Consider the following 25,984-nt stretch of genomic DNA (forward strand, 5'->3'; position numbering starts at 1 on the left):
ATACAAAGTTGTTCTTGAATTGCTCAACTACTAAAAGAGCGAGCCCCAGTAGCCCCAGCACATCGTGATAGCTGGGCATTGGTGACACTTTGATGTTGTCCACCGTGGGGCAGGCTTGTCCATCTCTCCTGAGAGATGACGGCCTACCCCGGACAAAATGCAGGACACTGTCCTATGGACAGTATTGAGAAATCTCTCATTAGTGAAATAATTAGTGTAATAAAAACCATGTTTAATTGGACACACTCAAAGACAAATACAAACATTTATTGGAATAATTGTACATGTTTATACCCATTTTATTGTACTCTGCATTCTTACTCTCACCAGGGCTAGGTCAGAGAGGTAAAACCGTGTTTCTAAGGTAACAACAGACTGTGTTTTTGGTCATATTTAACAGCCTTGAGTGGTCTTTTGTAAAGCCTTAACAGGTAACAGGTATGCTATTTAGATGTCATAATGATTTTTTTGTGTTTTTACTTCTCAGTGGGGTGTCTCTTTTTAGAACATACTGTTTAATGTGTACCTTTGTCCATCTTGCAAAGCTTGGCTGGAACAAGTATTTTTAGCATATAATGAAAGCCTGCATCAAGTATAATTTTCTTTTAGTTCAAGTAAATGCTGACATTTGATAGAATCCTGTAGTTGACTGTGTTTGTGCCTCAGCAAGCAAGTACAGTATTTTCAGATAAAGACTATTTAAGCCCCAGATAAGTACCTATAACGTATGTGACCCTTCCAGTACTTTTCTGTGACACTTTTCTATGCACTGCACTGTATATGTACGCCTAAAGCTTCCCTCAGATTACATGTAGCCTATCAACCATACCCATCTATCACTGGGGAGGAATCTTCCCAAAATAACTAAATGTATCAATGTGCCTAGCGCCAAAGCCTGGTATCACGCTCTGGGCCACGATGTCACTGCAGATGGCACTGCCATGGGGGGTGTGGGTGATGACTGGTGTGAGAGCGAAGGCCCGCCCATCACCGGATAAGGAGAAGACGACCAATCCCCCACCCTCCTCTCCCCGAAGGATAGTGACACTGCTGCCAATGAAGTGCCATTACTTTGGGCATGTCAGTCAGTCTGAGATGTGAGGGCTGCAGAATGTACAGTGCAGTGAATAAAAGTTGATTGTGATTGTGATTGTGATTGTGATCGCTGCAGCATAAGTTAGCCGAAGGAAAGTGAAGCAGCAGGCGAACAGTACGTATCCTAGACGCAAGGTCAGTAGAGTAGCTATCGATCTCCTCTCCTCAGCTACCTGCTGACTCAGTACTTTCAGTACAGCCTGCTTGTGGCCGCTGGGAGGAGGCTGCTGGCTGGAGAGAGGGAGAAAGAAAACTGCCCTCTCATCCCAGATATTTGTCTCCTTGGACAGCTTCCACCCACAGGCTTCAAAGTGAAGGACTTGTCTCGCGTTGTTAACTCTGAATTACTCATTCACCACTGCACTAGAACAATGTGTTCCACTCTTCAAAGATGTCCTATTCTCAACCTAATTTTCCCATGTCTAGTTTGATTTATCTCCGTCAGTTATTTTAGATAGGCCATTTCTTTTAGATAGGCGGACATTTATCAAGCCTTTGAGTAGAAAACCTTGAACATTTGAATGCCCTTCTATGTGTTCAAATATTCTACGTCAGTCTCTGAGAAGAACCGTTCAGAAATGTTGGGAACTCGTCTGACGTGCTTATTTAGCTAGCTGCTGTTGTTAAAGTGGAATGGAAAGAGGACCCATTTCCCTCAGACATGGACCTGCAAAATGCTGCATGGTCTCAATCAGTGTGATTGGTGGCGTGCCGCAGACCCGTTCCGGTTGCCAAAAATAATGTGTTATTTGCTGTGGGGATACGGATCATAAATTTCCCACCTGCTTCACTAAGCAGGAATATATTGACGCCCAGTAGTGCATGACAAGCAAACAGATTCATCTTGAAATCGACTGTGCCATTAGCTAATTTGAGAGCATTTCTAATTTACGGAGTACTTAAGTACCTCCTGGCTAGTATTGATTGCCAGGCTGCTATTGGCTGGAATCTGTTGACCCAGACATTGTAAACGTGTTAGTATGTCTTCTAACAAGTAATGGCATTTAGCCATGACTCACCTAGCATGCCTTTCTCTCCATTGGATAAGCACATGTCCTTCTCCGCGCTGGGCAGCACGAACCCCACCACAAAGCACTCCACCCCATCAGCCATGAGGGCCAGACCCAGCACTATAAACAGGGTCCACTGGAACCGTCCATGCCCACAGTCCTCCATGATGTCCTCATACTGCTCAGCCAGCTCCTCCAGCTCCGTGGCCCCTGCCTGAGCCTGCCTGGCCTTGGCCCTCGCTGCTCTCTGGGCCGCCTTCACCTCGTCAGGGTGGGGGATCCCCTGGTACTCCCCCTCGTACATCTGGTCCTCGTCATCATGGCCCTCCGTGGCATCGCTGGCTGCATCCTCCTCCTGAGGATAGGACTCGCCCTGGTAACCGTAGCCCCCCTGGTCTCCTCCCTCTCCGTAGGTGCCGTAGGGGTCACCTCCTCCTTGGTGGTACACGTTGTTCTGATAAGGGTCAGCCATGATGCCGCTGAGACGCTACAGCCAAGTCAGCACTGTTGCAGTGAAATCCTTCAGATGATTCTGGACTAGACTGGCATACTCCTGGACACCTTGTTCTGGTGCTTTGCTCCGTGTGTGTTCTTGTATTCCAGGTGCTATGCTGTAGATGTTTCTTGTTCCTGTTCTGAGGAGGTTGTTGTTCAACTACTCTTTTTAGCAGTACCTGTATTGGAACAATAGTGTTTTTTGCCTGTTCAGTTCGTCACAAGGCCTCATGCTGAACCTGAAAGAGAAAGTTTATTCAGTTATGCTATTCATATTTCTTATGATTGATAACAAAATCAATACTCTGTTGATTTACTCAGAACACTTGGGAATGTTTCATCCATTTTGTATAGATTTGACTAGGAGCTGAAACTAGACATACTGTAGATCATTGGGATCTACTGCCTCTATCTACTGTAGGGCCTTTTCCCAGTTCTAATGCACTCAATACTGAAACAGCTGGATGCAGTTTCAGATTGCATGAAAATGTCACCGGAGGTTCACTGGCATGATAAATTAATTCCTTGAAATTATCCATTTTAATAGGTTCCTTAGAGAATTCCTACTGCTACCTAAAACATGTCTGTAGTAATATGCTACCTTAGGCCATAGCCTTGATGTATAATGTCATACCCTCTCAGATTCAGCTCACACTACAACACAAATGGAATACAGTAGACATCAATATTAACACACACCATACCCAATGAGACGTATAATTGTGTAATTATTGAGCGTAAAAAACATATTTTTATTATTTCTTGGATACGAATCACTTGCCAAACTTGTAGTTAATTTGTGCAGATTGAAATCTAGATTCTAGTTTAAACTTCTAAACCTATAGATCACATCTAGGTAATTCTGTACCAACTCTTTTCCCGAGCAAACAATACAATTTGAAGGGTAATTATTTCAGTTTTATTTTGTCTTCTTTTTTCTATTGTTCCATTTCAGATGAAGCAGTTTCACGTCTTTGACAACTATGATAATGACATAACCAGTCAAACAAATCTCCCCCACTAATCCACCCCATAACAGTTTTCTTTGCATCTCTACAGCCTGAGCGTGGTAAAGGAGGGAAGCCACGCTGTCACATTCACAAGTAAGCCTTTTCTTCGGCCCTCTCACACAACAAAGAGCCTGGTAATGCTGCAAATGAGATTTGTCTCGCCCGGGTTAATGCTGGCTGGCTGTCACTAGTCTCTACTGGCTCTCTGGATGACTCAACTACACCCCCTCCTCTCCATCACTTACTACCATTGTGTCACCACACTGTGGCTGCTGTCGAGGAAGTGGAGTTACATGGGTATCATAGTTTAATCGTCAATCCATTAGAAATCACGTGTCTCACTGAGAATAATCACAATGTTTAGTTATTCCTTATTCCTCTAAATATTCTATATCAGCCAACCTTTGAGGATGTAATAGCCTACATTCTGTTGGACATGATCACACCAATGATCACACCAATGTAGGATCTTAATTTGAGACAGTTTTTTACAGCAGGAAAATAATCTTGTAGCAACAGGCAATGTGAACTATTATGTGGGTTATAATTGATACATTTTTGTTAGGGCAAATCAAGTCTGACATTTTAAAGTGGAAATTACTAACTTTAGAAGCCTTTTAAACCTTGAATACACTACAAGTTTGCATTTCCTGTTGTGCGGGAAAATTCTCAGCAACAAAAGAGTGATCAAATTAAGATTCTACATCTGTATACGAGGGACTAAACTTTAATTAACATTCTAATTTGAATCATGGTGTAAAGAGAGACACTGTGAGGGACATTAGCATGTTCTTGGATTCATTAAACAAACACAGAGACCCAAGAGGTATGCAGCCAAGCCAGGTGCTAGTGTGTGCATGTGTGTGTGTAACTCTCCAGGATCTCTGTCCTCCGGGATCTCTGTCCTCCTCTCCGGCATCTCATTAACGCCTCCCAACCTCATTCACACCCAGCCTGCCTGCCTTCAGCCATACGTCTTCCCAAGACTCCTCCACGCATACCGCAGCCTTCCCTCGCCAAGTACAGTACTTCTGTTCTACACACAGCTCTTACCAAGGGCCTTTTCACTACAAAGATGAAATTCATGGTAATTTGAATGAGAACAGGCTTCATTCCAACAGAGCAAAGTTATGTCTGTGACAGACTGGAAGGTTGCCTTGAGTGACACAATCACCCTGAGTGAATAGAATAGGGGGTCAGGGGAAGAAGACTGTGAATATGCCACAAGGTATGGTATCATCAGTAATGCACGGCTCCCCAAGGCATTGGTCTCACTGCGATCCAGTTTGAAGATGGGTGTCTGAGTAAAATCAATTTGTAATACATTTCAAAGCAGCTGTTCCCCCTGCCTAATTCCATAGCTCTCGGAATGATGTTGTTTGTCCGTCTATGTTTAGATTAAAGAATGCAACACAATCAGCTAGAGTTGTTGAGGTACAGTACACATTACGGTACAGTACAGTACGGTACAGTACACATTAATTTTTTTCTTTCATATTGAAGAGGCAAGACTATTAAAAGCATACGATACGGGCCTTGAAGTTCTGCAGCTATGCTGGTTTTCCTCCTGTCCCGCTAGGTTCTTAATGGACAGATACAGCGGTCCTGCATGGCCCAGTGGGTATAGCATGGTGCTTGCACTGCCGGGTTGTGGGTACGATTCTTGGGGCCACCCGTATGTAAAACGGATGCAAGTCAAGTGTCTGCTAAATACAATATATCTTACCATTGGATGATACTGTACTCTACAGTATGTCTATCAGGTAGAGCTGAAAACCAGCAACTCCGCAGACCTTCAGACCTGCATTTCAACAACCCTGACATTATCATCTATTTCCCTTCATAAAGTGTGAAAATGCAGCACTTTTGTCCCCTCCTGAAAGCCATGACCATGCCTGAAAACTGCTGAACCTGCTCCAGTGCCACTTTTTATATGTTGACTAAGACAAGTGAAGGTCACAGATAGCGTCCATATAGACTTGGCTCAGGGAGGGAATCACTTTCAGCATGTTTACCAACTCCACCTGATACCTCTGTACTCTGAGAACCCAGAGACACAACGAGCTCCTTACTGAGAACAGAACAGAGTGGGACAGAGAGAGAGAGAGAGAAGGAAGTGTTAACCTATGCTCTGTTTTCCAATTGACCAGTACAACGAGGTGTAAATGGTGGAATTCACTACTGTACAAAGACTGTAGGCTGTGTTTTGCAGCATAGTACAGCCAAAACTTTAAGTTTTTACAAATGCATGGCATGTTTAACATACAAATATCAAGGCACAAGGCGAGACCCAGATGCAGACAACAGGAGGCAGATGGTTGGAGTCTTACAATGTTTAATAATCCAAAAGGGGTACGCAAGAGAATGGTCGTGGACAGGCAAAAGGTCAAAACCAGATCAGAGTCCAGGAGGTATAGAGTGGCAGACAGGCTCGGGGTCAAGGCAGGCGGGTACAAAGTCCAGAAACAGGCAAGGGTCAAAACCGAGAGGACTATAAAAAGAGAATAGAAAAGGAGTACGGGGAAAAACACGCTGGTTGACTTGAATAAACATACAAGACGAACTGGCACAGAGAGACAGGAAACACAGGGATAAATACACTGGGGAAAATCAGTGACACGTGGAGGGGGTGGAGACAATCACAAGGACAGGTGAAACAGATCAGGGCGTGACAACAAAAGGCATATAAGGAATTTGATCAGGCTTTTCACTCGTGGTTAGAGTATTGGACCAGTAAGCAAAAGGTTGCTGGATCAAATCCCTGAGCTGACAAGGTAAAAATCTGTCATTCTGCCCCTGAACAAGGCAGTTAACCCACTGTTCCCTGGTAGGCCGTCATTGTAAAAAATAATTTGTGCTCAGCTGACTTGCCTGGTTAAATAAAGGTTACATTTAAAAAATATATATATACGGTGGGGCAAAAAAGTATTTAGTCAGCCACCAATTGTGCAAGTTCTCCCACTTAAAAAGATGAGAGAGGACTGTAATTTTCATCATAGGTACACTTCAACTATGACAGACAAAATGAGAAAAAAAATCCAGAAAATCACATTGTAGGATTTTTTATGAATTTATTTGCAAATTATGGTGGAAAATAAGTATTTGGTCACCTACAAACAAGCAAGATTTCTGGCTCTCACAGACCTGTAACTTCTTCTTTAAGAGGCTCCTCTGTCCTCCACTCATTACCTGTATTAATGGCACCTGTTTGAACTCTGAAACCATTCCTACTCAACCCTATCTGTCTTTTCTTCCTTGTTGTTGGAGAGTGGATGATAGTAATACATAGCTTTCTGAATCTTTCATGGTCCACAGCAATAAATTGCAAGATGTGATGAGAAGCAGTGAGCCCACCCAGTCCTGTGCTATTTAGTTGAACGGATGTTTTTCAAACTGATCTCGCTACCATTTGCTTTCAAAACATCCAAAGCTCATTATTTGGAGGAGAGCATGACACGAGAAGTTTCTTTACACAGACATCGTTTCACGCATATTAGGCCTCCTTCCAGGAACAGAAGGGAAATGCCTTTCTATAGTGAAGGAGAGCACGGTGGAAAATAAAGGGCCATTACTGATGACCTTGATGCTGATTACTGTGTACAGTGGGATTGGAAGTCTGGTTCTGCTTCATTAACAGCAACTCAGGAAAGGTGTGTGTGTGTGTGGGCGCGTGTTCATGTGTGTGTGTGTGTGTGTGCATGTGTAGACAGCGGAGAAGAGAATAAGGAGCTCGCTTAAATCATAGGGGAATATCCAGCTAAATGTATTTTCATTTCAGCTTCATGAGCTCAATGCTCATCAGGAGAATTTGAGCGTGAAATATGAGGTTTATTATATATTGTGGTGTTTTCTGAGAGGCAGACACTCTCAAGGCTACAGACTAAATATGTATTACTTTTCCTTTTCGGTAAAATCTCAATATTTAACACATATCGGCATAGATTTACTACATTTGACGAAGCCGGCATAAGCAAACAGACGGGGTAGACTCATATAGCCTCCTACAGTATTTCTCCACCAGACATTGTTGTGAAGGCAATTTGATCGAACTGAACTGGACCCGATTACCATTACATTGATGCTTGCCTTGCAACACCATTTGTTTCCTGTCTGTTGTCTGTGAGTGTATGCCAGCCCCCCCCCATGTGTATCCTCATTGGTGGGCATAGCCTCTGTTTCCTGGCACAGTGTGTGGCGTATCATGACAACACCAGGTAGAGATATCCTGAGGATGGAATTCTGGGCACGAGTCACAACCTGATCTTCAGATCTCTGAGTAACAACGGCGATGCCAATAGTCTCTGCGGCAAGAGCTCCATTTTGTTTGGGCTCTATAACATCGTAACATCGTTATCAGCCATGCTAGATGAGTCACCAGGCTACGCCTGGGCAGAGATTTTGATCAGCTGGCGTCTTGACAAAAGGAAAGATGTGTTCTGCCCTCAATCAATCACGTAATGAGATGATGTAGTGATTTCAGCCTGCATCAGATGCATCTGTAACCATTAGGTTTTTACCTTTCTCTAACATGCCTTCTTCATACCAACGTACCGAGGCTATGGACCGTCACTCCCTTGGCATCCGCCCGCGTAGGCTACATCTGAGGGAGACTGCAGGTGGTTTTGCAGGCATAAATCTGGGTCAACCTGGTAGAAGTGGTCTTTGTTTCTGTAGTCAGGTTTCTTTCGGTTTCGCCTGGATCTGCACATCCGGCCAGCGGTTCATTTTCAGTACCTTGCTTCTTATCGTCTCCCTTATTATAGCTGGTTCTGTGTTTCTAAGGAGTGTATGGTGATGAGGTGGTTATTTCTGAGACGGTAGTACATCATGACTACTCCAGTGATCAAAGGAACAGAGACGGGCATAATGCAGGTAATCAGGTAGAAAGACACAGGAGAACCATTAGGGAGCTAGAGTACGGCAAAGAGCACCTGGGTGCTGCGTCAGGCCTGCGGTACACTTACGTAATTGCTGAACCTGTAATAATAGCAACCTCTGTAACAACCCTTCTGTCTGACCTTGACATGCCAAGCTGTTATCCGGGGAAAAGTTTCGGCAGCTAACATAACCCGTGGAAAGCCTAATGTCATACATGACATATTCACGAACAGGGAGAAAGGCATCACATTTCATGATAGAATTCTCAGTTTGTACAATTCTCAATTGTAACGAGCTTCAAAAAGTTCATTTGAGAGGTTAGTTGCTAATTGACAGGCCCAACAGACCCCTATTCAATCAAACCAAGAAGACATGAGAGGCTGTGAGTCATGGTGATTATTGACATTTGCTTGATGGAATACATGTTGAGCAATGAGATCGGCGGTTGGCTGGAACTAAATGACATGCAGTACGTGCTGTGCAGTGTTCATACACAATGAACAATCTGTAATCCCCTTGCACTGAGATTAAACCTCAGCCAGCCCCCCCGGCTGATCTGATCCGTGTTCAGGCTGGTCAATAGCACCTCTCCATCTCTCTCTCTGTCTCTCTCTCTCTCTCCACAGGGAAGGGCCACACCCTTACACTTATGCAGAGAGGGAGAGCGAGTGTGTGTGAAAGAGAGAGAGAGAAATCAGCCATTGAGATCGACAGATGCAAGCCGCAATTTAATCCTGCTTAAGACTGCAGAAATTGCATTCCGTCCAGAGCTGCTCCAAAAGCTTTAGATTACTTTTTCAGCGGCAGAGAAAAAGGGCCAAATATTTTTTTTAAAATCAGTACTCCATCCTCCCTTGCCCTGTTATAGTACGACCCTCACTGTGGCATGCAGGACACAGCACTGATAAAGTCAGGATTGAAGGATAGCAGGAGGAGACCTGGTTTTTATTGATGTGTTTGAGAAGGAAATGAATGTCTGGCTGAATGAAGAAACCCTCCTCCATTTCCTTGGTTTGCCTTTCTCCTTTCTCCTTTCTCCTTTCTCCTTTCTCATTTCCCCTTTCTCCTTTCCCCTTTCCCCTTTCTCCTTTCCCCTTTCTCCTTTCCCCTTTCCCCTTTCTCCTTTCTCCTTTCCCCTTTCTCCTTTCTCCTTTCTCCTTTCTCCTTTCTCATTTCTCCTTTCTCCTTTCTCCTTTCTCTGGTTTTATGAGACCATGTTGACATCTCTGCTTCTTGACTGGATCTAATCTAGGCATTAGTTGTCTGGAAAGGAGGATAACACAGTAGAAATGTAACCTGGGAAATGTGAAATCTTTCCCTGAAAGGTGACATAGGAGGCCATTCGTAACTTATCTCATCGAAACAATGTCTCATATGAACATCCCTCTTGCTCTGGTCAGAGGGCAGCACTTCTCCCATGATCCTGGGGGTTTCAGGTCACTGCCCCGCCCGTCCTGCCGTGGTTCTCACTCTCTCTCTCTCTCTGATGATGCCATGCCCAGCTGGGTGTTACATAACGCCAACCTGTGCTTCTCACATTTGGTAAGCACTCTTTCTCAAGCCATATATATCTATATCTATATCTATATCTATATCTATGACTCTGACTCTATCTATTACTAGACCATAGAAAAATACTGAGGACACTACACATACTCTACTATTATGACTATGACGTTTGTTTGGTTCGAAGAGATGCAGTACTTTAATGCTTCTGAAGTTCATTTGAAACATCTCGCTCAACAGTTAATGATGTCTTGTAATTTTGCACAAGTTGAAAGAGTTCTCTTCACGTCAGAGTGTGTAACTGGCTGTCCTGTCATCTCTTCTCATCCCCTCTTCTCACTAATTGGGGTCTTACTGTGCTCTCCATTAGCGATACGTATCTCTTTATTTTGGTCTTAATGAGGGCTGAATCAAACATCTGGTGTATCAGATTGAGATCTGATGCTCAAGTAATTCTAATTATAAAGGGAAGATTATGTCACGCCCTGACCATAGAGAGCCCTTTTTTCACTATGGTGTAGTAGGTCAGGGCGTGACTGGGGTTATTCTAGTTTATTGTTTCTATGTGGTGTTCTAGTTTATTTTCCTATGTTGCTGATTTGTATGATTCCCAACAGAGGCAGCTGGTAATCGTTGTCTCTAATTGGGATCATATTTAGGTAGCATTTATCCCACCTGTGTTTGTGGGATATTATTTTGTGTTTTGTGCATGTGCACCACGTAGTCACGTTTCGTTGTTAGGTTATTGATTTATTGTTTCACTTTATAACAAATATGTGGAACTCTACATCCGCTGCGCCTTGGTCTGTCTCTCCTCATGAACGTGACAGAATACGTGCTTTTCAGTGTAGTTACATCATTGTGTGCTTTTTGCGAATGTAGGCAATGACTAATACTCTAGTTAAAAACAGAATTTAAGGGGCCTCCCAGGTGGCGCAGTGGTCTAGGGCACTTAGCTGTGCCACCAGAGACTCTGGGTTCGCACCCAGGAATTTTACCCCCTTTTTCTCCCCAATTTCATAGTATCCAATTATTAGTAGTTACTATCTTGTCTCATCGCTACAACTCCCATACGGGTTCGGCAGAGACGAAGGTCAAAAGTCATGCGTCCTCAGAAAAACAACCCAACCAAGCCGCACTGCTTCTTAACACAGCGAGCCTCCAACCCGGAAGCCAGCCGCACCAATGTGTTGGAGGAAACACCGTGCACCTGGCAACCTTGGTTAGCGCGCACTGCACCAGGCCCACCACAGGAGTCACAAGTGCACAATGAGACAAGGATATCCCTGCTGTCCAAACCCTCACGAACCCGGACGACGCTAGGACAATTGTACGCCACCCCATGGGCCTCCCGGTCGCAGCCAGCTGCGACAGAGCCTGGGCTCGAACCCAGAGTCTCTGGTGGCACAGCAGCCTTGGACCACTGCGCCACCCGGGAGGCCCAGAATTTGTTCTTAAATAATTTTGCCTAGTTAAATAAAAAGAGAAGAGATCTCTGACTTTGAAAGAGGCGTCTGAAAGGAACATAGGGGGTTTAAAAAATGTCTGTGTCTCAGTCACTAAATCTCAACCCAAATGAACACTTCTGGGAGATTCTAGAGAGCATCCTGAAACAACATTTTCCACCACCATCAACAAAACACCAAATGAAGGAATTTCTCATGTAAGAATGATGTCACATCCCTCCAATAGAGTTGCAGACACTTGTAGAATCTTCTCTGCCAATGTGCATTGAAGCTGTTCTGGCATTTTAAAACCCTTTATGTTGGTGTTTCCCTTATTTTGGCAGTTACTTGTACTTCATCAACATCTCACATACAAGTGAGATACAGACACATTGTTTATTTTACCTTTATTTAACTAGGCAAGTAAGTTAAGAACAAATTCTTATTTTCAATGACAGCCTAGGAACAGTGGGTTAACTGCCTGTTCAGGGGCAGAATGACAGATTTGTACCTTGTCAGCACGGGGATTTGAACTTGCAACCTTCCGGTTACTAGCCCAACACTCTAACCACTAGGATACCCTGTCACTGTTTAGGTGGTATAGTAAATATCCGAGATACGCTACACGACCAAAAGTGCTTGTCAAACATCTCATTCCTAAATCATGGCCAATAATATGGAGTTGGTCCCCCCTTTGCTGCTATAACAACCTCCACTCTTCAGGGAAGGCTTTCCACTAGATGTTGGAACACTGCTGCAGGGACTTGATTCCATTCAGCCACAAGAGCATTAGTGAGGTCGGGCACTGATGTTGGGCGATTAGGCCTGGATCGCAGTCGGCGTTCCAAATCATCTCAAAGGTGTTTGATGGGGTTGAAGTCAGGGCTCTGTGCAGGCCAGTCAAGTTCTTCCACACCAATCTCCACAAACTATTTCTGTATGAACCTTGCTTTGTGCACAGGGGCATTGTCATGATGAAACAGGAAAGGGCCTTCCCCAAACTGTTGCCACAAAGTTGGAAACAGAATTGTCTAGAATGTCATTGTATGCTGTAGCGTTAAGATTTACCTTCACTGGAACTAAGGGGCCCGAAAAACAGCCCCAGACCATTATTCCTCCTCCACCAAACTTTACAGTTTGCACTATGTTTTGGAGCAGGTAGCGTTCTCCTGGCTTCCGTCAAACCAAGTTTCGTCCGTCCGTCTGCCAGATGGTGAAGCGTGATTCATCACTCCAGAGAACACGTTTCCATTGCTCCAGAGTCCAATGGCGGCAAGCTTTCCACAACCCCAGCCGACGCTTGGCATTGCGCATGGTGATATTAGGCTTGTGTGTGGCTGCTCGGCCATGAAAACCCATTTCATGAAATTCACTATGAACAGTTCTGCTGCTAATGTTGCTTCCAGAGGCAGTTTGGAACTCGGTATTGAGTGTTGCAACTGAGGACAGATTAATTTTTACGCTCTACGTGCTTCAGCACTCGGAGGTCCCGTTCTGTGAGCTTGTGTGGTCTACCACTTCTCGGCTGAGCCATTGTTGCTCACTTCACAATAACAGCACTTACAGTTGACCGGGTCTAGCAGGGCATAAATTTGACGAACTGACTTGTAGGAAACCGGGCATCCTATTATGGTGCAATGTTGAAAGTCACTGAGCTCCCAGTGTGGGCCATTCTACTGCCAATGTTTGTCTATGGAGTTTGCATGGCCGTGGGCTCAATTTTATAAACCTGTCATCAACGAGTGTGGTTTAAATAGCCGTATCCACTAATTTGAGGTGGTGTCCACATATTTTTGTATAGTGTATAAACCAAGCCATCCCTACAGATTTAGGTTCTTCATTTGTTTAGTTATGCAAATGTTCCTGCACAACAGGAAATGGAAACTTGTAGTATTCAAGGTTTCACTTAAAAAATGTCAGATTTGATTTTCCCTGATGTAAAATGTATCAACCCCTATGAAAAAGTCCATTAACTATAATCTACAAAATTATTCACATTATCCTTATTGCTGCAGGATTATTTTCCTGCTGTAGCAAACTGGCTCAAATTAAGATCCTACATCTGTAGGTAGGTGAATATAGCATCTCTTTAAAGGCCTGTCGTGCCAGTCAGGGGCCAGACTGAGGGATGGCAGTGTGCTGGCAAATGGAGAGGTATAAATAAAAATGAGAGGTCCATTAAACGGAGAGGGGGAGGCCAACATCTAGCACTTGGCCCTGCAGTGTGTACAGCTTTGCTTCAAGGCACATAAAGCAGATCACACATTAGCTTCAAGAATGTTTTGTTATCGATTCCCTCTCTGGCCCCAGGTTATAAAACACTTATAAGACGTAAAACACAGTACCAGTAGGAAGAGAAATTGCTATGAGCACCGTTTTACGGATAAACTGGAATTTACTGGATGGATCTCATATCCTGTTGCTCATTGAAACCACTGTTCATTTCCGGGCAGTCTCATCAGTCTCATCAGTCTCATTCAACAAGTCTCCCAATGACATTGCTGTGTGAACAATGCTTCAGCACAGGAGACAGGACATACAGTACATGTAAACAATGTAGCCAACCAGTCACCTTTTATGTTTAAACCCACCTCAACCACTCCAGTACCCCTGCACATTGAACAAGGTAGTGGCACTGACCTGTATATCCTCGCATTATCGTGTTTCTTTAACTCACATCATAGTTCCTGTGTGGCTTTTATTTGTACTTTTATTTTATATTGCACATTTTGTTGGGTTACAGCCTCAATTCAAAATACATTAAATAGTTTTTTCCCTCACCCATCTACACACAATAACGATAACGACAAACTGAAAATATGGTTTTAGATTTTTTTTTTTACAAATGAAATACAGAAATATCTCATTTGACTGCAGGCTGTAACACAACAAAATGTGGAATAAGTCAAATGGTATGAATTAGTATTACTGTAGTATTATTACAATCTGAGATAATAGCCTAAGTCGTCATGATTATTAACATGTTGTCCCACAGCAGCGGCTGTAGGGAGAGACGAATCACTATGTGCATGTTCAGGCACACATAGGACATGTCTCCTATGACCAATATGCCTTGGCAGCTAACATTCAAATTGTCGACGATTAAAATCCAACGAATCATTTGGGAAGCCTGAGCTGCGAGACATTATGTTATGAGAAATATGATGGCATGGGTCTGAACAGCCTTTGTGACCCGGGGAGGGAGAGCGGAGGCGAGAGCAGGTCTGCTGGAAGAGGTTCAGTGATGCCAGCCGAGCCGTGGGTTTACGATGAAGTGGGAGATCTACCGTGTCATTAGGAGAAGTGCCGCTGTGCTTCTGTAACTCATGGTTACATATTAAAACACTGGCATCTGACTCCACATTCTATTTACTGCCTCCTGTAACCATCCATCCTACAGCAGGAGACACTTTCTCTGAGACGGGTCTCAGGAAGCACATTGTTATGTTCTTTTTTATTGCCGGTATTGTTCTGGAAGACCATTTTGTTGTAATTGTGAAAATGTACTTAAATTATGAGAAACATTAGGAATGGTGTCAACAGATAAAATGTAACTACAAAGCGTCAAAACACACCTTTGAGGTGTTCGATGAGACTACGGAGAGAGAAAGGGGCATGAAAAGGAAGAGAAAACGTGGGAGAGTGCCAGAGCAGGGGAGAGAAAGAGAGAGAAAGAGAGAGAAGCTTTAAAGTGCAGCATATTAAAGATTCATACTGAGGGACAGTCTGTACAAGAGTATTTTCAGCCGCCAAACCTCTCGGCTGTACAACTAAATAGCATCAATAGACTCTTAAGCAATTAGCATGCGAGTACAGTTTCAACCATTTTGAAATGTTTTGATGATTTAGAGGATAGAGCTCTAATGTATAGCATCATTAGTGTAGCTTTTTTTAGTTGTCCACTTTTCATTGAAAATGGATATGAATGGATATGAATGGATATGAATGGATATGACTCTTCTGCGTTGATTGCAGGAAGTGATTTTGTATGTGTACAAGCATTAGCATAACATATCAGTCACTTTACTCCCTCTATCAGACACTTACTGTGGGAGGGCCCACTTTAAAAACAAACTACTGGTCCTGGCTCTCAACCCCCAGTATATTGAACTAACCACATAATGCCCCTGGTACATTCAAAAAGCATTGTGTAAGTATTTGGCTTTTAATTCAGCTATTTGTTTATGAATACAATAGATTGACCTGAAATTACCTCTATGAATATTTCATATTGATCTATTTAGTTCTATTTGTTTGTGGTTTTTATTTTATGCCTGAAGTATTCATTCCTGATTTTACCATAGTCCTGGTATTTTCACTTTTTAGAATCTACATATTGTCCCTATATCGACCAACAGTGGAGAAATCGTCAGAGTGAAAGTAGACCTTGGATTGTGTGATTTCCCTTGGGCATCTAAGTTAACTACAGAACTTGTAGCAGCAAAGCATTGATGATTTGTCCTATTGCTCAATATGGAGTCTCCAATCAACCTGTCTATTTTGATCAAACACACATTTCCCCGGCCAGACTATGTACTGTATTGATACAAACCATATAAGCCCTATCTCAAAGCACACAACCATCCTAAAAATATAATCATCTAAGTGACCCTGTCAACATCTAAAAGTTGGAGCTATTGTTCAGGAGGATTTCATGTAGCTGTTAACCACATAACCTCTTCTGTCTGATCGTGATCAAGATTCATGTGGAATAGAGACAAAAACCTGACTGAATTACCTAAGGACCACTCTGGGCCCACTGGCCTCTGTGACCTGGCATGGAGAGTCCTTAGGATGGGTGTCCCATTCCACTCCCATCTGTCAACACTCTCCTCGTGACAGCAGGGTAAGGTAGAATGGAAGTGGGATCTCTGGCTGTTGTCTCGTTAGGAGGGGGATGACGTGCTAACAGGCCGGTTCTGGCTGTGGGATCTAAAGACGGTAACACACCGCCACGCTTGGCTTTTGGCTTGCGTAGGCAAGACATTTATTATGGATAAGTACCACATGTTCCTTTCCAGTGCAGCAAGAACCCTGCCCCCTCACACACACTCTCTCACACACACTCTCTCAGTACAGTCCAGCTAAGTAGAGCAGCCGAACCTACACCCATTTAGACGCGGCATCAAATCACTTCTGTGATCCAAGTAGCATAGAACACATCAACAAACTCCTGGTTCGAAATGCTCTCATCCATAGCTATTTTCAATGCACACTACCGTGAAAATGAATCGTGCAAGGAATCTATGGCAATCCATCTTTCATGAGTATCTTTGTGAAATTACAGTACAAGAAAAGGTCAATGGATGTATCTCCCTTTAGACTTTGTTTTTGCATCCTTGCTATTCTGGTCATGATTTCTTACAGTGGTATCAAATACATTTTCATCGGCAATGCTACATTGATGCATCAATACATTTCAGGGCAAAGTGCATCTGAACTGTATCTATTGATTGTGTAATGTCACCCGTAATCTATCTTGATGAAATTGGAGTTTCATGCTTGCGTGTTAAAAATGCATGGACCTCCTCATTCATTTTGAAGACGGGTTTTACAATTATTATACACTGTTTACTGCATTAGCTTATCTTTTAAGGTTTCTCAAAAACACCCCTGTGATGATTTCTGTTTTGAGATATAAAAAGTTTTCTGAAACGCACAAGGCTCTTTGAGATAGCATCTTCAGCCTTTTCCTCTGTTTTTTTAACGGGTGAAAACACCATGAATTATGTTTTGTCAGAATCTATTTTAAAATCAAGAGATTAGAATGCAGAAATCTGTTATCTTACCAGAGTTGGCATCAAAACAGTTATTCCTCCTTTTGATAAAGACCAAAGCAACCCATGAAAGGGGTCAAACCCAGGACCGGGGCCTACGGTAGCTAAGTAACACAGAGGATGCCTTCCTCTAGCTCCAGTATACGGCTCAGGAACAGATTAGGGTCTGTGCCTGTTATCCGCCCCACTCATCAAAGGAGGAGCTTCCTATCCCTGATCACGCCCACCCCACCACATTCACAATGGTATGGTAGCGTCCACCCAGCCTCTCTGCAACAACAAGCTCCACCCCCCCGGCAGGAGGAAGAGACACACCGCTGCGCTGATCTCCGTGTTTGTGTGTGCGTGATGGAGTGAGAGTGAAAATGAGGCGAGAGCAGAGATGGGGAGGAAGGATAGAGGCTGGCAGATGGGGGACTTGTGGGGAAGAAGGGTGGGTGGTGGGTAGCCCGCCTCTATGACAGATGCGTTGATTTAGGTCAAAGTGGAAGTGGATGTTGCTGCTGTACTTCTACAATAGACAGCGGGAGGAGAGGCAGCTCAGAGGTGCTGCTAGTCTTTTGACACTTTGAGATGGGTTTTCAGGAGCAGGGGCTCTGTAGTGTCACACTGGACAGGTGAGTTACTGCAGACTGTCTGTGCTGTTCCAGTTTCCTCTCAAAGATGGAGTGATTTTACACACAGGAGGATGCAACAGGCAGTGTACTGTCAAATACAACTGTAGGCTTCCACACTCCACTGTACCTTGAATGTTTCATAATAGCACCTAAAAACACTGTAATCTTTTAGCTGTTTGTATGATAAAATGACAGGTAATTGAAGCAACCCTGTCATAATCCTCGTTCATCTTAATTGATGAGAGTTCCTTGGGTGGAATTGTTGAGTGATAAATAACCTGCTATTATAATGGGATAAAAGTTTGCTGTCAGAATTAGATTGACTTGGACTTTCACAGACAGATGCTGTGGCTGTTGTTTCCTCTGCCAGAGGCACTATACTGAAAACTAAGGTGGTTGTCTTCCAAGATTAAAAAAGTTGACTTAATGATATGGTTTTCATGAGATGGTCAGTCAGAATGCCAAGTTGTCCCGCAAATTTAGATTACCTGATGTACTTTGTTCAATATGAATCATTTTAGGAGGAAATGGCTGTAGTGGCCTTCATCTGTGAGATAAACTGGCCAGTATGTCAGTGCTCACTATCTGTTTCCTATTGCCAGTGACATTCAACTGAACATTTGCTGAAATTATCAAATGGATAGAATGACATTCTCTCTCTGATGAGCCATGAAAAGCACAGAATTAGGATGAAACTTCTGGTACTTCATGTCCTCAGACTATCCTCAGATTGCGCATCAATAATTCAAACATCAGTGTTAAAACCCTCTCTCCTTAACTCTCTCTCTGGCCTCGGGCCCATATATTTATATGTACATATTCTTATTCCATCCCTTTAAATGTGTGTGTACTAGGTAGTTGTTGTGGTATTGTTAGATTACTTGTTAGATATTACTGCACTGTCTGAACTAGAAGCAGAAGCATTTCGCTACACTTGCATTAACTTCTGCTAACCATGTATATGTGACCAATACAATTGGATATGATTTGATTTGGAAAGACACAAACTTTGTTGCCTTTTACTGCTGAGGTTGGCTACCATCCCCCGCCTCATCAGACTCTATTGTTTAGTGGCATAGGGCACATCACCCCTATGTGTTAGGCACTAGTTTGCCAGGGAACTCAGTCAGCTGACCAGGGCCAGCCAATCACAGGCTCTACCTGCTAGGGGGTAACAGACCACCATTCCTACTTGTCCTTTAGTTGTTTCCAGGAGGGCAAGTTGAGAAGATTCTGTAAACTCCTGTCCTTCATTTACAACTCATTACTGGACTTTTCCTGAATAGACAAGCCTTCCTCGGACTTCCCCAACTGTGTGTTAGTGCGTCACTGAACATGTAAGTGGACTGTTTTAGGGGTTAGTGTGCATTTGATCCGTATACATGTTATCAAATCAAATTTTAGTGGTCATATACACATGGTTAGCAGATGTTATTGCGAGTGTAGTGAAATGCTTGTGCTTCTAGTTCCGACAGTGCAGCAATATCGAACAAGTAATATCTAACAATTGCACAACAGATACCTAATACACACAAATGTAAGTAAACGAATGGAATAAGAATATATAAATATATGGATGAGCGATGACAGAGCGGCATAGGCTAAGATAAGATTCTGATGGCCTTGAGATAGAATCTGTTTTTCAGTCTCTCGGTCCCAGCTTCGATGCACCTGTGCTGACCTCGCCTTCTGGATGGTAGCGGGGTGAACAGGCAGTGGCCTGGGTGGTTGTCGTTCTTGATTATCTTTTTGGCCTTCTTGTGACATCGGGTGCTGTAGGTTTCCTGGAGGGCAGGTAGTTTCCCCCCGGTGATGCATTGTGCAGACCGCACCACCCTTTGGAGAGCCTTGCAGTTGTGGGCGGTGCAGTTGCCATACCAGGCGGTGATACAGCCCGACAGGATGCCCTCAATTGTGCATCTGTAAAGGTTTGCGAGGGTTTTAGGTGACAAGCCACATTTCTTCAGCCTCCTGAGGTTGAAGAGGCTCTGCTGAGCCTTCTTCACCACACTGTCTGTGTGGGTGGACTATTTCAGTTTGTCCGTGATGTGTACGCAGAGGAACTTAAAATGTTCCATCTTCTCCACTGCTGTCCCGTCGATGTGGATAAGGGGGTGCTCCCTCTGCTGTTTCCTGAAGTCCACGATCATCTCCTTTGTTTTGTTGACGTTAAGTGAGAGGTTATTTTCCTGACACCACACCCCGAGAGCCCTCACCTCCTCCCTGTAGGCTGTCTCGTCATTGTTGGTAATCAAGCCTACTACTGTTGTGTCGTCTGCAAACTTGATGATTGAGTTGGAGGCATGCATGGCCACGCAGTCATGGGTGAACAGGGAGAACGGGGGGGGCTGAGCACGCACCCTTGTGGGGCCCCAGTGTTGAGGATGAGCGAAGTGGAGATGTCGTTTCCTACCTTCCCCACCTGGGGACAGCCTGTCAGGAAGTCCAGGACCCAATTGCTCAGAGTGGGGTTGAGACCCAGGGTCTCAAGTTTAATGATGAGCTTGAAGGGTACTATGGTATTGAATGCTGAGCTGTAGTCAATGAACAGCATTCTTACATAGGTATTCTTACATAGGTGTGCAGTGTGATGGTGATTACATCGTCTGTGGACCTATTGGGGCGGTAAGAAAATTGAAGTGGATCTAGGGTGACAGGTAAGGTGGAGGTGATATGATCCTTGACTTGTCTCTCAAAGCACTTCATGATGACAGAAGTAAGTTCTATGGGGCGATAGTCAACCTTTGCGGCCTTGGGTACAGGAACAATGGTGGCATTGTTCCTTCTATTGTTTTGTTAGTATGCTTATATACTTATATACTGTATGCTTCCTTAAAATGTGTATATGACAGGATTGCCTCCTTCTGTAATCCCATGTTACATACTTCACACAGTTTTCCCTTTAGCATAGGTCTGTGTACCTTTATTTTCAGCCATTAGGGAAAATCTCAGCCCATTGCTTTCTATGAACCAAGATGGCTGCCAGTCATGTCATTCTACATCCTCACCTAAAATGGCCGACCAGTGACATCATCACGGCCCGGTCACTTCCTGATATGGTCATAGCCACATCCATCATGGCCGCTTGTTAGCATGTTTGCATCCTAACCTTTATAGCCGCCAAAACTGATCCTAACTTGCCCTGATGCTAACCTACAGCCTTTGGCCTACTAGCTCTTGGCCTGCTAGTTTAGCATGCTAGCTCCCCCTGTATGTATTGTATACTGTGCTAGTCACTAATTGCATCCTGGTTTATACTGCCTATGCTATTCTATCCCTTACTACAGTATGCTATCATTTGTGCTATGTGGCTTGTTGGCCTGCATTACTACTCCAGCAGTTTAGCCTTCTACGCTCTGTGTATTACTGTATATTTATTACCAGCCAATAGTATTAACATACTAGCACCGCTAACGCTACTATAGCCATTACTATTGTGTGCTAGCCCATTACTATGCCATTGCTGGAATTTTTACATACATACACCTTAGCCAAATACATTTAAACTCAGATCTTCACAATTCCTGACATTTAATCCTGGTAAAAGTTTCCTGTCTTAGGTCATTTAGGATCACCACTTTATTTTAAGAATGTGAAATGTCAGAATAATAGCAGAGAGAATGATTTATTTCAGCTTTTTTTCTTTCATCACATTCCCAGTGTGTCAGAAGTTTACACTCAATTAGTATTTGGTAGCATTGCCTTTAAGTTGTTTAATTTGGGTCAAACGTTTCAGGTAGCCTTCCACAAGCTCCCACAATATTTGGGTGAATTTTGTCCCATTCCTCCTGACAGAGCTGGTGTAACTGAGTCAGGTTTGTAGGCCTCCTTGCTCGCACGTGCTTTTTCAGTTCTGCCCACAAATTTTCTATAGGATTGAGGTCAGGGCTTTGTTGTACTTTTTGCCACAACTTTGGAAGTATGCTTGGGGTGATTGTCCATTTGGAAGACCCATTTGCGACCAAGTTTTAACTTCCTGACTGATGTCTTGAGATGTTGCTTCAATATATCCACATACATTTCCTTCTATCCCATCTATTTTGTGAAGTGCACCAGTCCCTCCTGCAGCAAAGCACCCCCACAACATGATGCTGGCACCCCGTGCTCCACGGTTGGGATGGTGTTCTTCGGCTTGCAAGCCTCCCCCTTTTCCCTCCAAACATAACAATGGTCATTATGGCCAAACAGTTATATTTTTGTTTCATTACGCCAGAGGACATTTATTCAAATAGTCCGAACTTTGTCCCCATGTGCAGTAGACTGGCTTTTTTATGGTGGTTTTGGAGCAGTGGCTTCTTCCTTGCTGAGTGGCCTTCAAGGTTATGTCGATATAGGACTCGTTTTACTGTGGATATAGATACTTTAGTACCTGTTTCCTCCAGCATCTTCACAAGGTCCTTTGCTGTTGTTCTGGGATTGATTTTGCACCAAAGTACGTTCATCTCTAGGAGACAGAACGCGTCTCCTTCCTGAGCGGTATGACGGCTGCGTGGTCCCATGGTGTTTATACTTGCGTACTATTGTTTGTACAGATGAATGTGGTACCTTCAGGCGTTTAGAAATTTCTCCCTAGGATGAACCAGACACGTGGATGTCTACAATGTGTTTTCTGAGGTCTTGGCTGATTTCTTTTGATTTTCCCATGATGTCAAGCAAAGAGGCACTGAGTTTGAAGGTAGGCCTTGAAATACATCCACAGGTACACCTCCAATGTTGAAAAACTAGTTTTAATGTCTAAACTTCCGACTTCAACTGTATCTAAACCGGCACCTCTATCGGAGTCCACCGCCAGTAGGTGGCGCTCTTTTTCAATCAGCATACAACCCCTGTATAATAACTGTTTACGATGAAATATGTATATGCTTCTCAAATGGTGTAGTAGGATTTCTGCTATAGTCCTAAAATGGAGTTCTGCCCTAACTGCACAGCTGTGACGTGGGTGATTCCCCCTGAGCCCCTCCCTGTGGCCAGGCAGGAGGGCCCACCCCTGGAGAGGACCAGTTGGTCTGTCCTGCTGCTGTCTGCTAGAACATTTTGGAGAGTAGATGACCCACACAGAACAGGGGGGGAAGATACCTAATCCCCATGCCATATAATTCTGCTCAAAAGAGGATTACTCCCACAAATAGTCAGTCAGGCAGAAGAACCATCATCAACTAAATATAGGTCATAGACTATCTGTCTTCATCATCACTGACCATTACCATGGTACCACTTATCCTCCTCCACTCACCAATCCCATTCATATCTGTCTGTTTAAGACTTAAATTAACTACACACACCATTAGAATCATTGCACTGCGAAGGTTTGGTGACATCGGCATGCATAACTGAGGCGTCCAGTTGTTGTAACCGTCGACACGGGATCGATAAGCTTTGATTCCAACTGACCCCGTGTGTGTGTTTGAGGTTCAGGGAGGAGGCTCTCTGAAGTAGATAGAGCTAGGGGTTCCACTGGGCTCGTGGAATAAAGCTGCGTTATATTATTGTCTGTGATGTGATTTTGTTGAGTTCAAATCGTAAAGCCCTGGCTGGTTTATATTTCTCCAGTGGCCATCCAACCTCCTTTGTATGCATAACCACTTTGATTATATCAGTGCGGCTGCATTTCATTAAAGGGCAGCTGAACTAAAAAAGCGAATTCTCTGGTTGAAAACGGCATATGTTTCATCGATAGTCAGAAACATTTATTCTAGTGTAAAAATGGACTACAATGTGTAAATAGACAAATTTGGGCCATAAAGTCAGCATCTTCCTAAATGGATATTTGCGGGATTTGTGGAAGCTGTTACATTCGTAAAGGTATTGGACATTTGAGGGTTGGGTTTTGGTTACCATCAGGCCCACTAACATGGAATGTTAACACCTATGTGAGAAACAGCTGCACTGATTGTGTTCTATTCCAATCGTATGGCAGAACCTACAGACAGTGAGACAGACCAGCGCCTCGTACTTGTTTACGTAAGACAACACGTTGCCAATGTTATGTTGAAAGAACACTTGGCCCCTAAGCCCTATATGGAGTGGCCACTTGATTATGTGTTTGATAGGGATCACACCAGTCTGCCACTGTTTTGGGCAAAATACATTTTTTGACAATGCACACTTGTACCCCAACTGCCACTTGTCAATATTCCAAAATTCAAAACCCATTGGCGAGCATCTTGTGTCCCACCACAACCTGCTTTGTGATATGATTAACATGAAATACTGCCAGACAGACACACACCAGTAAAAGATGGTGAGAAAGTTGTAAAAACACTGAAGCACTTTAGCACTTGCCAGTGACTTAAAAAACGAATTTAGCTCACATGGCCTGCCTGCTCAATGTGCCTGCTAGCTACGTTGTCAAACACAGAGATGGAGCTTACCAAGCCAGGTATTTTTGTTACTGTTAAAACAGTGTATGGCTTCTGCTTTATTTATCATGTTTTGACAGCTTGCTGATGAAGTTGTAGACGTGTTCTCAGAAATCAGTCCTGCTCGGCAGCAGCTGACACACAACTGTCTGCAGTGAATTACTCGTTTTCATGCACATTGTTTTACTTGCGAAATACTGGAGAAAAAACAAACACCTTACCTAAATCAAAAATTGCGCAACTAAGACCACTCCATTACAGATTTCTTGATGTATCTTCATTAATGAACTTGATTCGTTCGGACTATTTTGAGGGCGAGATGTTGCTACCGTGGCTCGAGGGGGACAAACAACAATAACTACCTGTGTAAGATATAGTGAACATAACACATCCACATCGAACCATGATGCAAATATTGTTTTTCTTAATGAGCTGCAGGAAAACACGTGGAATCGGGGAGTTCAGCCGATCTTTAAACCTTATAGGGATTGCTCTACCCACCACCTCAGGACTTTCTGCCATAGAACAGGGAGTGAATTTCCCATACGTTTATATGCAGATGAGAAAATGCTGCATTGCTTGAGTGATGGTACCTCTCAGCACCCTCTATCAGTGACTGGTTGTGCACTGTAAGGGAGGGCCCTGGAAGAATGGGATGGATGGGCCCTCTGGCTCTCTCTTTCCCTCCCTTTCTCTCTCATAAATCAGCCTGGACCCAGAGGAGTGTCTCTCCATTTTTCTGCTGAGCCTGTCTTCTCTCCTGGATCAACCGCCGCTAAACAGGGATAACGTATGCTTTACTACCGTGGGCTGTAGAACACACTCACACAGTGGCACTGTACCTCCTTCCCAACATATGATAATTACCTACAAACAGATGGCAGTTACCAGACAACACAGGCTCATTTGGCATCAACCCCTGAACACAGGATAATTAACACCCACCACAGTATTTATCATTAATTAACACAAGTTCATTAATATCCGCGAATAAACGATGACCACCAAACGCAGTACAGCCAATTTAGATTACGTATCCTACACTATGCTAATAGTGTTTCTCTGTTAGAACACAATTAATTACCTTACCTAACTTTGAATAATTTTCCTGGTTCATAACCCTCTCTGCACACCACAAAAATAATTATCAGGGCTTGTGTCTGCCTCCCCTTGATCTAGCCCAGGGAATAGAGGGGGATGCTTAAAAAGCCTAAAGGAGAACAAAGGATAACAGAGAGCTGGGTCATTCCACGAAATGAGTGCCTCTTTGTGGCCCTTTAATATTTTAAGCAGAAAATGTGCACCAATATGCATTTTAAAACCCTGTTATATTCAATTAAGTTCCCTTTAATATAAATCACATGGAGAATTCAATGAAGCAGATTTTTTTAGATGAATAAAGACTTGCTAAAGTGCCAAGATTCAGCATTTTGACATTTCCCCCCGTGCACCCACTATGACTTCCAGGAAAATGTAACCCCAACATTTCTCAAAGTTTCCACATCATTGTAAAGCTCCACTTATGTTGTAGCTTTGACAAAGTAATTTCTGAAGATTATTATTTATTTCATGTGATTAGTGATTCATTTACTGTCTCTCATTCAGGTAAAGGTAAAAAAGGTTCAAATTTAAAAATAAACTAATTTGAACCTCTACAGATTCGGGTCCCCCACCCACGGGACGGTTAAGCTAACATAACATATGACTCAAATAAACTAATTAGGCATATTTGGGAAGTCTTGATACAATATTTTGAACAGATATGCAATGGTTCATTGGATCAGTCTACAGC

General features: G+C 43.4%; 1 protein-coding gene across 2 annotated transcripts in view; it reads right to left on the reverse strand.

Moving 5' to 3' along the window:
- The window catches only part of sv2bb (synaptic vesicle glycoprotein 2Bb), a 37,209-nt gene that overhangs the window by 7,590 nt on the left and 3,635 nt on the right, over nucleotides 1–25,984 (reverse strand). Inside the window, exons 1-2 of one of the 2 annotated variants that reach the window (XM_024379194.2) lie at nucleotides 17,229–17,409; nucleotides 2,115–2,839 (exon numbers count right to left, since the gene is read on the reverse strand). In XM_024379194.2, coding sequence (XP_024234962.2) covers nucleotides 2,115–2,577 — 463 coding nt within the window. In that variant the 5' untranslated portion in view covers nucleotides 2,578–2,839; nucleotides 17,229–17,409. Of the gene's footprint in view, nucleotides 1–2,114; nucleotides 2,840–17,228; nucleotides 17,410–25,984 lie in introns of those variants that run through there. The other variant, XM_024379195.2, reaches the window with a different exon arrangement.

The sequence above is a fragment of the Oncorhynchus tshawytscha genome, linkage group LG19, assembly GCF_018296145.1.
Source record: "Oncorhynchus tshawytscha isolate Ot180627B linkage group LG19, Otsh_v2.0, whole genome shotgun sequence".
Lineage (NCBI taxonomy): Eukaryota > Metazoa > Chordata > Actinopteri > Salmoniformes > Salmonidae > Oncorhynchus > Oncorhynchus tshawytscha.